Source organism: Hyaena hyaena, unplaced genomic scaffold (assembly GCF_003009895.1).
Source record: "Hyaena hyaena isolate Hyena2069 unplaced genomic scaffold, ASM300989v1 scaffold_111, whole genome shotgun sequence".
Taxonomy (NCBI): domain Eukaryota; kingdom Metazoa; phylum Chordata; class Mammalia; order Carnivora; family Hyaenidae; genus Hyaena; species Hyaena hyaena.
This window is the reverse complement of record NW_024080743.1, coordinates 2,081,073-2,095,581: the sequence shown is the minus strand read 5'-3', so window position 1 is coordinate 2,095,581 and position 14,509 is coordinate 2,081,073. Positions and strand designations below refer to the sequence as shown.

General features: G+C 35.5%; 1 protein-coding gene across 1 annotated transcript in view; it reads right to left on the bottom strand.

The window, feature by feature from the left end:
* Nucleotides 1-14,509, bottom strand: part of RPAP2 (RNA polymerase II associated protein 2) — a 99,258-nt gene that overhangs the window by 37,127 nt on the left and 47,622 nt on the right. The window contains exon 11 of the mRNA XM_039236427.1: nt 6,104-6,172. Coding sequence (XP_039092358.1) covers nt 6,104-6,172 — 69 coding nt within the window. The remainder of the gene's footprint in view (nt 1-6,103; nt 6,173-14,509) is intronic.

Here is a 14,509-nt window from a genome sequence, read left to right as displayed (position 1 = left end):
CCCAGAACATAAGAAATGTATATTACAAATCCATGAAGGTCTAAAATCAATCAAAATAGGCATATTTAAGGTTTGGAAAAACTGTAAATATAAACTTCTAAAATGACTACCGGCTTTGAGGCAAGAAGAGAAGACCTTTGTAGTTTAATCTATGGAGGCTTCATACATTGCTAGGGGAAATTTACAACAGTGAAGCCACTGTTCCACAGGCTAGCACAGGCTATACACAAGAGAACTAAAACAGTTCACACCAAAACTTGTACACAAATGTTTATAATAGCCAAAAGGTACAAACAACCTACATATACATCAGCTGATTAAGGGATAAATAAAATATGGTATACCCATAAAATGGAATATTACTCACACATAAAAAAGAATGTAGCATGTTGTTACATGCTACAACATTAATGAACTTTGAAAACATTGTAAGTCAAAGAAGCCAGACACAAAAGGCCACATATTATATTATTCCACCTGTATGAAATGTTCAGAATAGGTAAATCCATAGAGACAGAAAACACATTAGTGGTTGCCAGGGGATGAGGGAAGAGGAAATTGGGAGTAAGCTAATAGATATGAGGGTTCTTTTTGGAATTATGGAAATGCTCTGGAATTAGTGGTGACAGCTGCATAATATACTGAATATTCTAAAAACCAATGAATGGTACATTTTAAAATAGTGAATTCTATGTTATATGAATTACATCTAAATAAAAATTCAATTAAATATAAAAAATTCCATAATTATAAAAGAAAAAAGTTATTTCGATGATCTTCCACTATATGGTCTTAACTACTTAGAACCAAATGTTAGAAGAAAGGCCTGAGAACACTTCTGAGAACAATAAATTTCTAAGGAACTATCTCTTCATTTTTCATGGTATGCTCACAAACTTCTCTAAGGAAATTAGTGATGGGTGGGCTAAAAAAAACAACCTGCTGAGGCAAAAAGCCTTAGTCACATCTTTCTATTCATGCCTGGCACCCTAGGGAAGTGACTCTCCTGAGTGTCTATGTGTATGATGGTTACCTAAAGTGGCTGCCCATATCCAGTGAAGGCTTTTGTTTAGTGATCATGGTCAAGTTGAGCTTGTTTAAATACCATTTCTCAGGACTTAGATGCTACTCCCTTAACAACAGGAATACCGAAAGCTTTTAGGAGGAATATACTATTGCATGGTCTCTGCTTAGGAAGTGGGCCACAGTTCACTGGAAACAGACAGTTCAGATAAATAAAATGAAAGCAGACATTTTTGGAGATGATCTTGAAAGCTTTCCATTAGAAAACATCAAGGGCATAAAACTAGGAAGAGCATATATCCATGTTAGGTTACCAGAAGTCACTCTCTACCTTCTCTTCTTTCCTATACAAAGTACTCATCTCCTTCATTAGATAACCGAGTCATTCCCATGGAACATAACATATATCCCTCTAACTGGCTACGCATTAAAAGACAGTTATGCTACAATTAACCTCAGATTATCATAATACAAAGTAGTGACTATTTACAAAGGGTAACTTGGGCGGAAAAGTTACATTTTAAATAAAAAAAGACACCGAGGAAACGGATTCTCATTTCTCACATGTGGGCTGTACGTAAACTAAGTCAGGCCAGTTAATTTGCTCCTCCATAGACTTCTATGTGGCTTCTCTTTGGCGGTTAGTGTGGACCTTTCTCTAGATTTCTCAGTTTTAGGTCAACATTTGCATAGTCCCCTCTTGTGTTACAGGCTGAAGTATAATAAGAAGTCAAAGATGACTTGGAAAGACTAAGAACAAGGGAAGAGGAAAAGAAGATGGGGGTATCCTAAGGCTATAAAATCTTCTCAAAATACCAGTCAAAATATTCTCAAAGAGACTATCCTGAGTACTGAGGCTACGATGAAAATGATTCTACAGCTTCTGTTTTTCCTGTATTAAGAGTAGGATGAGAATTATAAGGAATATAAAAACAAATATACCATTATGAGGAGGCATCACAAAATGCACTTTAATGTCATAATTTTTTATGGTTGCTAATTTGGTATATAAACATATCAAAATTATATAAATTCATTAACTAGCTTTATACAGTATATAGGCACTAAAATATTTATAGCAGACTGTTTATATACATATCTTTATGAAACATCATGTGTTGGGACTACAGAAAAAGCCTAATATTACAGCATCGTTTTCAGGGAAAAGCAGATTCAACTTTGTATTGTTTCAATATACAGTATGTAAGAGTAAAGTCTGATAAAGTTCAGCTAAGATAAAAAATTACTTTAAGCAAGTGCTTAAGCAATAACACCAATTACCAGGTTACTTTACTGTATTTCTAATGAGTTATTAAAAGAAACAAATAAAAAAAAAACTGGGTCAATTTTCAGTATTACAGATGTTTTATGTAAGGATTTCTTAAGAATCTTTGTTAATTAAAACATTTATTAAATAAACAGGAAAGGACTAAAGGGAAATTAATTCCTTCACTGTTAAGTGTATACTGCTTAAGCTCTGATTTAAGAGGTCTTTCTGGGTGCTCTTGGTAACTATTTAAGGTCTGAGTACAAAATACAAATATCCATAAATGTTGCAGTGACACTGGCTATTCAAGTCGTATGGAATTAATGAGAAATCCAAATGAAGTGGCAGGATTTATTTTTACAGACAGATGTAGTTCATGGAATGTGCAAAGATCAAGTGTACAACTCAATTTAATCAATGTCTTTCTGAGATTACAGGAGTATAAAATTCCCATCAGTATACACTGACAAATTACATGTTGCAGTTCCAATTTTTTTAAGTTTATTTATTTAGTTTGTGCATGTATGGGTGCATGCATCCCAAGCAGGCACCAAGCTGTCAGCATGAAGCCCGATTTGGGGCTCAAACTCAAGAATGATGACTTGACCTGAAATCAAGAGTTGGACACTTAGCCAACTGAGTCACCCAAGCACCCCTCAAAAATTTTAAATATTAATACATCTGTGAAAGTGCAAGGGAAGTTACCAGGAAAATGCAATTTGCCACAAAAACACCTTACTTACTTTTAAGCATACAGATGTAGAAATTCAAGAACCAGCCTTCTTTCTTTCTTCTGGACTATCATGTTTTGCTTAAAACATTGATTTTTTCCGCCCTCTGACAAGAGTTAGACTGGAGCCAGTACAGCAACATACTAATAAAATGTATACTTTTTAAAGTGGTTCTCAAGAAGAATTTTGAAACAGCTATCATACGTTAAACAAGTGCTATTAGTAAGAAAACCTTGCAATGTTCATATACAAAGAACAGTACCATTGTTATGATAATAATTAACAATATCTTATTACACTCATCTTCAGTGACTACAACTGCCATTCAGCATCTTCTTCCTAGCTATAGAGATTTGTAAGAAGTTTGCTTTTAACATGAATTCCAGGAACATCTGCAAGCAACAACTAAAAAAGTTCCACTGGAAATTTGAGAATAGATGCAAAGATTTTACAAATCATAGAATTATTTAAAAAACAAAAAGACAATCCCATGAATGCCTATGTTCAATCTTAGTGACAATAAATTACAAGGCTGAGTGGTGGGGTTATTTGGCCCACAAATATGTGTGAGTATGTTACTTCCTTTCTCTTTTTGTGTGCATGTCTCTTTGGGTATCTAAAGTCTCCCAATATTTCACTGTGTTTAAGATTCTTTATCCAACGCTGGCCCTCAAGCCTGCTTTTTCTTCCTCCAGTGTCAAAATGCCTTTCCCAAAAGATAACTGTGAACTGTAAGTGGGCAGAAAGAGGGATGTAAATCTAAAGTATAATTATACTTCATAGAAGTCAATGGGATTAATATTTAACATGATGGATATATATTTAAATTTTATCTCCACCTCATAAAGTAGTATTTACTCTAAAAGAATAATAAAAGGACATGGCTGAGAATGAAAGGCGCTATGAGTTGGGCCAGAGATTCTCTTGGGGAAAGAAATATGAAAAGCTAAAGGGGACTTCCTGAGAAAAGAGGAAATAAATAAAATAATACTGGGACAGAAGACAAAAGTCTTAGAAGCTGATGACCAAAGAATAAGGAGACTCAGCTGGTGAAGATAAAGAAGGTGCAAAAGCAGAATGGAAGGCATCAGAAATAACCTGCAAGAAGGGGCAATGGCAAAAGTTAGAATTATGAGAACATAATATTTGAAAGGCAAAACCCAAGAAAGAACCAGCTGACTTGGTGTTTATGGTGACCAAGGATTTTAAAAGAAGCTTTCCGAAAGAGCCCTAACTGGATACGATTTTAGTTGTCCAGGTATCAAAAGGACAAAGGACTAGGATAAGACAGGTAGATCTAGCTAGTGGTTAACGTATAATGAAAGACAAGATTTAAGGTGAATGAGAAAAGGAAACAGTGTTTACTGCTACCCCAAGACTGTGTAATGTGCAACATGTAATACAACAAAGATGTGTGCAGTTTGAATTCTTGAATTCAATTGTTACTATTTTTATGGGTCACTGACCCTTGAAATAAGAGGTTCCCTATACTATACCCGAAGTTAGGGAAGTCAAACAGTGCATAAACCAATTAGCAAAGCTTTCAATATTTTGTGCCAAATGGAGACCTCTATTAAAATCAAACATTAGAGGTTTATTTTTATATGGAATAATCACTTGAAATTTTAACAGCAGACTTTATTATTTTATTTTCCATACTTTTTTTTTGTTCCTTGCTATACATTGCGGAGAATATGTGTCAAGAGTTTGATACCAAAAAAAAGTAGGACCTAATAATGTGTGTCTTCAGTAAGCAGCTGCTCATTAAGATAATACTTCCAGTTACTGGCTTAGAAAGCAAGATTCTGAGATTACTGGTTGGCCCAGGCCTGTGACTTGTCAACCAAAAAAGTTACTTCCTCTTTAGTATAATGAATTGCAGAAGTACAGTTAAACAGTTATCTATGAGGGTTTATTGGCAGGCATAGGATATGGTGGGTGAGCAGAGTTACTGATATATATATTTTTTTTTTTTTGCCAGTGACCAAAATATTTACAAATTTCATAAAATGGAAAGAACATTTTAAAATATTAATAGGATCTGTTTCACAAATAACCAATTCAACTGGGACACTGAATAGTAGAAATGACAAAAGATTTGTTCTTATGGCTGATAAAAAATTTATTACCAGAGCATTCAAGTAAAGTTATTTTCTGTGTTCTGATTTAATGAATCCCGTGAGTTGTATCTGGTTGGGTGACACAGATGCTGGCTCACTGAAGCCTACTCTAATGCCTTCCAGCACAGTGAAGCCTTGGGACAGTGAAGCCAGAGTAACATGTCAGGCTAAAGAAATATCAAGAAAGAGAGAGCAGGGCTGGAGATGCTATGAGGTTGGCTCAGAACACTTCTTGACCTGTGAGTGTCCAGTAAGTATTCAATGTCCTATGGGCTTCAATAACTTAACAAGCTCCAAGTACCAACAGTAATGCAGTAATGAACGGCCCTTAAAAGAAGACTTTCAATTCAAGCTGAAAAACACTACACTTACTAGATGGTTTTAACCCTACCGAAAGATAGCTTAAGAAACCACCAGTGATTTCTTAAAAGGTGAATGAGTATTAAATGTTTTATATATGCTTGTGTACTATCGACTTTAGTTCCTTTAAATCTGTTTGATTTTAAAGATGTACACTAGTTTGGAAAATAAAACTTTCCCAAAGCAACTAATGATAAAATGCCAAAGAAAAATGAAATAGCATTAGATATGTTGGTAAAATTACAGTTATAAAATAATGAGGCCCATTCAATGTTAAAAAAAATGCACGGTTAAAAACTAAAGGACCATTCCATTTATATTCCACATGGAGTTGTTCTCTCTCAAAATATAACAAATCATATTTGCAAAGATAAAGACCTTTGGAAGAAAAGTTGATAAAAAATATAAAGAGAATAATTAAAGCTTATGAAAATATGGGCATATCACTTTACACTAGTTATTTTATCATACAGGAAAGGAAAATAAAGCACAAAATAGAAGTACTTTTTCTGACAATGCTTACAAAATCAATGAACAACTTAGTTTTTCTCTAATCAAAATTCTATTTAGTATTTAGAGTTAAAATCTGAAACAGTACTTACAATGACAATAGCACCACAGCAATTAAGGTCCACTCTGCAGGTTTGTGTATAATATTTCTATTTGTTAATCTGTTAAGACAGGAAGATAAAGCTTACCAAAGGATTGTTACATTGAAATACATGAAACTTCTACTTTTAGATAAAATCAGATTTATGACATCATGTGTCAAAGAGGACTATTTTCTATTCTTTTTATGTTTGACAGAGTCAATAGTATATATTGTGGCTTGATCTTTGGTATTGGATAGTGACCATCTCAAAAGAAAGTGCTCCAGCCCTACTTTTGTATATTTACAATAATATTACTGTTAGACAAGGTGGGAATATAGGAACAATATAGGAAACTAAATTGTATGATTTACTAAAATACACACACACTTCCCTGTGACCATACTTTCTGTATTTCCCCCTAAGCAAACACTTCATTAAATAAGGTAACAAGGTAATAAACAGATTCTGATTTTTAATTCATCTTTTGTTATCTACTTTACAGTAGGTTAGCAGCAAGAAATGAAGCAATGTTATAATCCATAATTTACAGACTTAAGAATTGACAATAAATTATAAGACTAGATCTTTACCAAAAAATGCTTTAAAATATCAGTAACTGGGGCGCCTGGGTGGCTTAGTCGGTTAAGCGTCCGACTTTCGCTTGGGTCATGATCTCGCGGTTCGTGGGTTCCAGCCCCGTGTCGGGCTCTGTGCTGACTACCAGCTCAGAGCCTGGAGCCTGTTTCAGTCTGTGACTCCCTCTCTCTCTGACCCTCCCCTGCTCACGCTGTCTCTCTCTCTCTCTCTCTCTCTCCTAGAAATAAATAAAACATTAAAAAAAAAAAACAGCAACTAACTCTATCACTCAGCAATTGATGACAACGAAATATATTATAGTCAATTTAGTTTCTCAGAAAGCATTTGGAAAACTCACTCTAAATAAAAAATGATATAAATCAGCGAGGAAAAAAAAAAAACAGCCAATAACATCTGATAAAGGATGGTTACCCAAAATATACAAAGAGGAAAATAAATACCCAATACAAAATAGTCCAAAATAGTCCAAATATCTCAAGAGACATCTTACCAAAGATAAACAAATGACAAATAAGCACATGAAAAGACGTTCCACATCATATTGGGAAATGCAATTTAAAACGAGATAACTACCATACACCAATTACGATGGCCCAAATCCTGAACACTGACAAAACCAAATGCTGAATCAAAATCACTTCACCAAGGTCATAAATTTGCTACAAATGATGAATCTACATTGACATCATGATCTAATTAGTCAAATTATGGCTCTGTTGCAAGGATGTGGAGCAACAGGAGCTCTTATTCATTGCTGATGGGGATGCAAAATGGTACAGCAACTTTGGATGAGCTTGGTGCTTATTTACAAAACGAAACATACTCTACCATCCAATCAGCTTGGTATTTATCCAAAGGAGTCAACAACTTATGACTTTAAAAACCTGTACACAGATGTTTATAGCAGCTTTATTCACAACTTCCAAAACTTGGAAGCAACCAAAATGTTCTTCAGTAGGTAAATGGAAAAATAAGCTGTGGTACATCCAGTAATATTATTCAGCCCTAAAAAGATATGCACTATCAAACTGCCAACAGACGTGTTGGTACTTTACATGCATATTACTAAAGTGAAAGAAGCCAGTCTGAAAGGCTATATATCAACTATATGACATTCCGGAATGTCAGAGATGTAGAAAAATCAGTGGTTGCTAGGGGGTATGGAATGGGGTGGGTTGGGTAGGGGTGGGGAGTAGACAAATAGGTGGAGCACAGAGGAATTTTAGGGCAGTGAAAATACCCTATGTTACTAAATGATGGATACATGTCATTATACACTTATCCAAACCCATAGATTATATGACACCAAGAGTGAACTCTAATCTAAACTACGGATTCTGGGTGATGATGATGTTGTCAATGTAAGTTCATCAACTGCATGCAAGTGTCTAACTCTGGTTGGTCTGGCTGGGGGTGTTGCTAATGCAGGAGGCTATGCATGTGTGGAGGCAAGGGTTATTAAAGGGAATCTCTGTACCTTTTTCTCAATTTTGCTGTGAACTTAAAACTGCTCTTAAAAAAATAGTCTTAAAAAACCCCTGGACAATAAACAAATAGACAAAGAATATAAGAAGGAAATTTACAGAGGAGGAACTCTGCATTCTCTCAGAACTTCTGATTTTAGATTACTTTATGGCATCTGCCCTTGGGTCTCTCATCTCCTCTCTATATATACTCATTCCCTTGGTGATACTATCCAATCTTATAGCTTTAAATATTAGATAACTATGTGCTAACAATTCTTAAGTTTATGATCTCTAGCCTGGATCTTTTCCTTGAATTCCAGACTTCTATATCTAATGGTCTCCTTGACATTTTCACTTGAATATCTCATAGGCATCTCAAAACTTAGAACAGACAAAATTGAGCTCTTCATCTTCCCCCCAAACCAAGTCCTCTTGCTGACAGGTCCACCTGAGTAAATGGCTATGCAATCCTTCCAGAATCTAGTTGCTCAGGCCAAAAATCCTGTGGTTAACCTTGGCTCTCTTGATATCCCATGTCCAACCAGTCATCAAATCCCAATGGTACTATCTTCAAAAAAGAATTTGATTACTTATTACCTCCACTGTTTTCACCTTGGTCCACATCATTTCTTGCCTACATTACCAAGATAGCATCCTAAATAGACTTCCTGCCTCTGCACATCTATTGTAATTCTCAAATCAGCTAACAGAGGGATGCTGTTAAAAATGTATGTCATTATCATGTCATTCTTCTGTTCAGAATCAACCTACTGCTCTCCACCTCACTTGGAGGAAAAGTGAAAGAATTGCCATAACTACAAGGCCTATGTAATCCATATCACATCCACTCCCCACCCTGTATTTCTTTGACCATATCTCTTTTTACTCTTGCTTCTGCTCATTTCTCCAGTCTTACTAGCATCCTTAATATGGTGTGAATACACCAGGCCTGCTGCAGCTAACATATTTTCTCAGACAGTTCTCTGTCACCAACTTTTAGATCTTTCTACAAATGGCATATTTTCCATGAGGTCTTCCCTGATCAGCCTATCTAAAATCACAACTATCTTCCTCCTCAGTACCATCCCCTTTTCCATTTCTGGGGAGAAAAGGAAGACAATGAACTGAAAAAAGAGAAAGAGCATATCACCGTATAATAATATATTGTTTTTAAAATTTACATATCTTTTCTATTAGAAGAGTTCCATGAGAGAAGGAATTTTTGTCTGTTTTGTTCACTGCTTTGTCTGTAGTAACTAAAACAGAAGCTAGCACATGACCAAAAAAGGTCAAAGGATAAGCATGTAAATCAAAACATGGCAAAAACAGTTAAACAGACACTGTTTTTCCTACTATACTCAAATCTCCCAAAGTTAAGGCAAATTTAACATTTCATGAATTCATTTACTCTTCCAGCAAAAAATATACTGAGAGCCTGCTTTATACCACTGTTTCAGGCACTGGGGAAAATATGACAAGGTATTTTTGTATCAAAATACTATTTTAATTCAAATCAGATTTAGAAAAAAATATCTTGACCCAACACTGAGGACAGTGAATCTTTACCGATCAACTTCTGATAAAACCACTATGGCAGGTAAATCAAAGCAGCATTCCGGATAAATGACTGTGATGCAATTCAACAGACAGCTCTATTCATAGGGGAAAGATTTTTCAAAGAGCTGAAAAAGCTACTTTATGTGTAAGTTCTAATAGGCTCTCAACTCTGGCTGCACATTAGAATCATCTGGGGGACTTTTAAAGACTACTGATGTCTGGGCCCAACCCTGACCAAATGAAACTCAATCCCTAGGGGTGGAGCCAGGCATGTGTAGCTGTTAAAAGCTCCCCAGGTAATTGTGATGCACAACTAGCTTGAGAATTGCTGTTTTACATGTTCCTATTATTGATTATCATTTCAAAGGGAAGGGTATAGTTATTTCTGTCAACTCTTTTCCATTGCCAGTATTGACTGAAAAGATTTTTCAACACTAATCACTGTCATCAATATGGCAATTTGTTTTGGAGACTTCACATAGAAGCCTGAGCCTACAAATAGTCACATGCCTACTGATTTTGTCCTACCAGAATCTGAAGACCCCATGAGTGATCTTACTAGAGGTAATTCTGTACTGTAAGTAATAGACATTTCCTAAAAAGTAGCAAAAAGCCAAATTAAGCAATTTTTATTAAAGCTATAGATACTGACCTGCAGGTACTAAAGAGTAAAGATTCTTTTTTTCTTTTTTTAAATATTTTTATTTATTTCTAGGAGAGAGAGAGAGAGAGACAGCTTGAGCAGGGGAGGGTCAGAGAGAGAGGGAGATACAGACTCTGAAACAGGCTCCAGGCTCTGAGCTGGCAGTCAGCACAGAGCCCGACGCAGGGCTCGAACCCACGAACTGCGAGATCATGACCCAAGCGAAAGTCGGACGCTTAACCGACTAAGCCACCCAGGTGCCCCTAGATTCTTAAAATAACTTAATTAACATCAAGGGGTTTAAAACATCCCCTACACTAAAACAATGCTTAATTTTTTGGCTTATTTCCCCCAAACATTTTATTAAATTTCACACATATATGAAAGTAGAGAGAATAAAAACTCCTGTATACTCATCACAACTTTGAAAATGATCAATTCCTGGATGATCATGTTTCATCTATACTACCCCATATTCAACATTACCCTAATGAATTACCTTTGAAGCAAATCTCAGATATCATATTGTTTCATATAGGCTTTATTTTAATTTAATGTAAATAATGCAGAAAGTAACTGGAAAGGACTTATGCTTACACAATAGGAATAATAGAAAAAGGTGATAAAATAATGGTTTATAATTTATAAGTAGAAAATGACATTTGAAAGTCCCCTATGTGCAGTCTGTTAGCTACCTGTTACAGGACTGATGAACACTGCATCTCATCTTGGCTAGCTTAGGTGACACAGAAGGCTTATATCATAGGTAACAACTCTCTTAAATACAGTTCTTACTTGGGATCTTGAGAAATGATTAATGAATGCCTTTTAAAAAATTTTTAAAATATCTTTGAAACTTATGATTACTAAGACAAACAATGGCATATTAAATTTTTTTCAGCTTTACGGAGATATAATTGACACATAGTAATTGGATGTATTTAAAGTGTACAACTTGTTGTTTTGATATATGCATACATTGTGAAATGGTCACCACAATCAACCTATCATTCCCTCACATATAGTTACCATTTTCATCCTTTTTTTTTTTTTTTTTTTGTAGTGAGAACACTAAAGATCTATCCTCTTGATTTAGAGGATACTCAACCAGAGGTGTACCTCAGAAATATTGAAGGTTCAGTTCCCGACCATTGTAATAAAGTGAATATTGTAAAAAAGCAAGTCAAATGAATTTTCTGGTTTCCCAGTACATATAAAAGCTATGTTTATACTATACTGTAGTTTAATAAATACACAATGGCACTATGCCTAATATAACAACATGCATACTTTAATTAAAAATACTTTATTGTTAAAAACGCTAACCATCAGGTCAGGGAACCTGGGTGGCTCAGTTGGTTAAGAGTCAGACTTCGGGGGCGCCTGGGTGGCTCAGTCGGTTGGGCGTCTGACTTCCACTCAAGTCATGATCTCACAGTTTGTGGGTTCGAGCCCCGTGTCGGGCTCTGTGTGACAGCTGGCTCAGAGCCTGAAGCCTGTCTTCAGATTCTGTGTCTCCCTCTCTCTCTGACCCTCCCCTGTTCACACTGTCTCTATCTCAATCTCAAAAATAAATAAATAAAACATTAAAAAAAAAAAAAAAGAGAGAGTCTGATTTCAGCCCAAGTCATGATCTCACAGACAGTTCAGATCCTGGAGCCTGCTTCACATTCTGTGTGTGTCTCTCTCTCTCTGCCCCCCCTTTGCTCGCGTGCTGTCTCCCTCTCGAAAAATAAACACTAAAAATAAATAAATAAATTTTTAAAAATGCTAACCATCATCTGAGCTTTCAGTGAGCTATAATCACTGAATGTAGAGTACGAAAACAAATATAATAATTAAAAAGTTTAAAATATCATGAGAATTACCGAAATGTGATACAGAGAGACAAAGTGAGCAAATGCTATTAGAAAAAAAGCACAGATAGACTGGCTCAACGGAAGGTTGCCTCAAACCTTCCATTTGTAAAAAGCAGTATCTGTGAAGCAATAAAGCAAAGGGTAATAAAAAGAGGTATGCTTATACTAGTTGTGTGATTTGAGATTATTTAACCTCTCATTCCTTATCTGTAAAATGAGGATAATATCACTATTTTTGGAAATTAAGTATCAAGTACCCAGCACACAGAGTACCATACTGACTATATGTATTAACATGGACCAAACATTATTACTGGGGCATTATTACAGAAAAGCAAAAATAATGGCCTGGACTGTGGTTTCCAATTTGAAATTCCTATATCTTTAGGGCATATGAGAGTATTAATTGGCAATCTTTCAGTTACAGCTTAATATTTCCAATGGGTTTCTAGTAAGTTCAGAGAACCTATGAATAGTTTTTTATTTTAAAAAGAAGATATCCAGTTAGATTTATATAAAAACAACACTAGAAAATATAGTCAGAGTAAAACTGTTAATCTATTCTAAATGAGCAGAGTAAAAATTAAGTACAAAATCAGTACTTGTAGTTAAAATCAAAAGTCTTTTCTAGTATCTCTTATGATATGTCTTAGTGACTTTACCAGTTTCCTCAGAATAGTGATTAAATAAACACTGTCTGCAAGAAACTGCATAACAACTCCTTTGAAAATCAAAGAGAGTCTTCATCTTCCTTCAGCTATCCTTTTTGTTAATGATATTCACTGCCTGATAAATCCTGAAAAAATCCTAAACTTCAGTACTTCATTGTATACAGCTATTCAAACTTTATCATTAGTGTAGACAGGTGAAAAAAACTTTTTTGTTTTTCTTTTGGGTTCATGGTTCTATGACAGAAAACAAACCTCTTTCTCGTCAGCACTAAGACCTATGCAGAGAAGTTTGACTTTGGTCTTTGGCCCAAACCATCTATTTGGCAAAATATTTAGTCAGTCTTCCAAAGGCCAAGGTCAATCTGATCATCACTTCTGTCATTCTTACATTTGTGTGTGATCAATGATCTTGTGATTGCATAGTTTCCATGATATCTAATAAGTGTAGCAATCTTAGTAATTAGAACAATCATGTCATTCAGATTTACCGTTACTAACTGAACATTCACTTTCAAATCTCAACATTCTAGATGAAGTAAAAATATCCTTATGTGCTTTTGTTGGTCAGAAAAATAAAATGCTGCAGTAATTAATGACGCCTGTGAAAATCATTAGTTTTATGTATAAAACAATTAGTAAAAATTTTAATCATTTAGCAAAATAGATTAACAGTTAATACAAAGAGTAAATACATTAAATAGATTACTTTCTGGAAAATGCTGTATCTTGGAAAAAAATTTTAAAAATAAATTTTTTATGTTTATTTTTGAGAGAGAGCAAGTGAGACAGCAGGGGAGGGGCAAAGAGAGAGGGAAACAGAGAATCCCAAGCAGGCTCCCCACTGTCAGCACGGAGCCCCACATGGGGCTTGAACCCACGAACCATGAGATCATGACCTGAGCCGAAATAAGAGTTGAATGCTTAACCGACAGAGCTACCCAGGCACTCTGGAAAAAATGTCTCCATCAATTCAAATAATAGAGATTACATGTCATCATAATTCAATCTTTGCAGAACTGTATTATGTATATATATTAAAGAAAATAGGGGCACCTGGGTGGCTTAGTCGGTTAAGCGTCCGACTTTCACTTAGGTCATGATCTTGCGGTTCGTGGGTTCGAGCCCCGCGTCGGGCTCTGTGCTGACTGCCAGCTCAGAGCCTGGAGCCTGTTTCGGTCTGTGACTCCCTCTCTCTCTGACCCTCCCCTGCTCAAGCTGTTTCTCTCTCTCTCTCCAATAAATAAAAAATAAATAAAGAAAGAAAATAACCATTGTTAAAAAGGAACAACAGGTCCCAAATGGAGTTCCTTATGCTAAGCCCCACTAAGACTTAACACCTAACCTAAATGTAGTTTCAGCCTCTCCCAGGAATGGAGCTTTAAACCAATCAGTCTGGAATTTCCTCATCACCACTAATGAGTTAACATGCATGATAAGACCCCTTGCCTTTCCCTCTAAGGGTAGGTGACCTTGCCTGAAACAATCCTTTTTTTCCTAATAACTTCCTTATCCTGCCCCATTTCTGCCTATAAAAGCCTTCTATTTTGTACAATCTCTTGGATCATCTTTCTCTTTGTTAGATGAAATGCTACATAAGTCTTTAATCACTGAATAATGCTAAT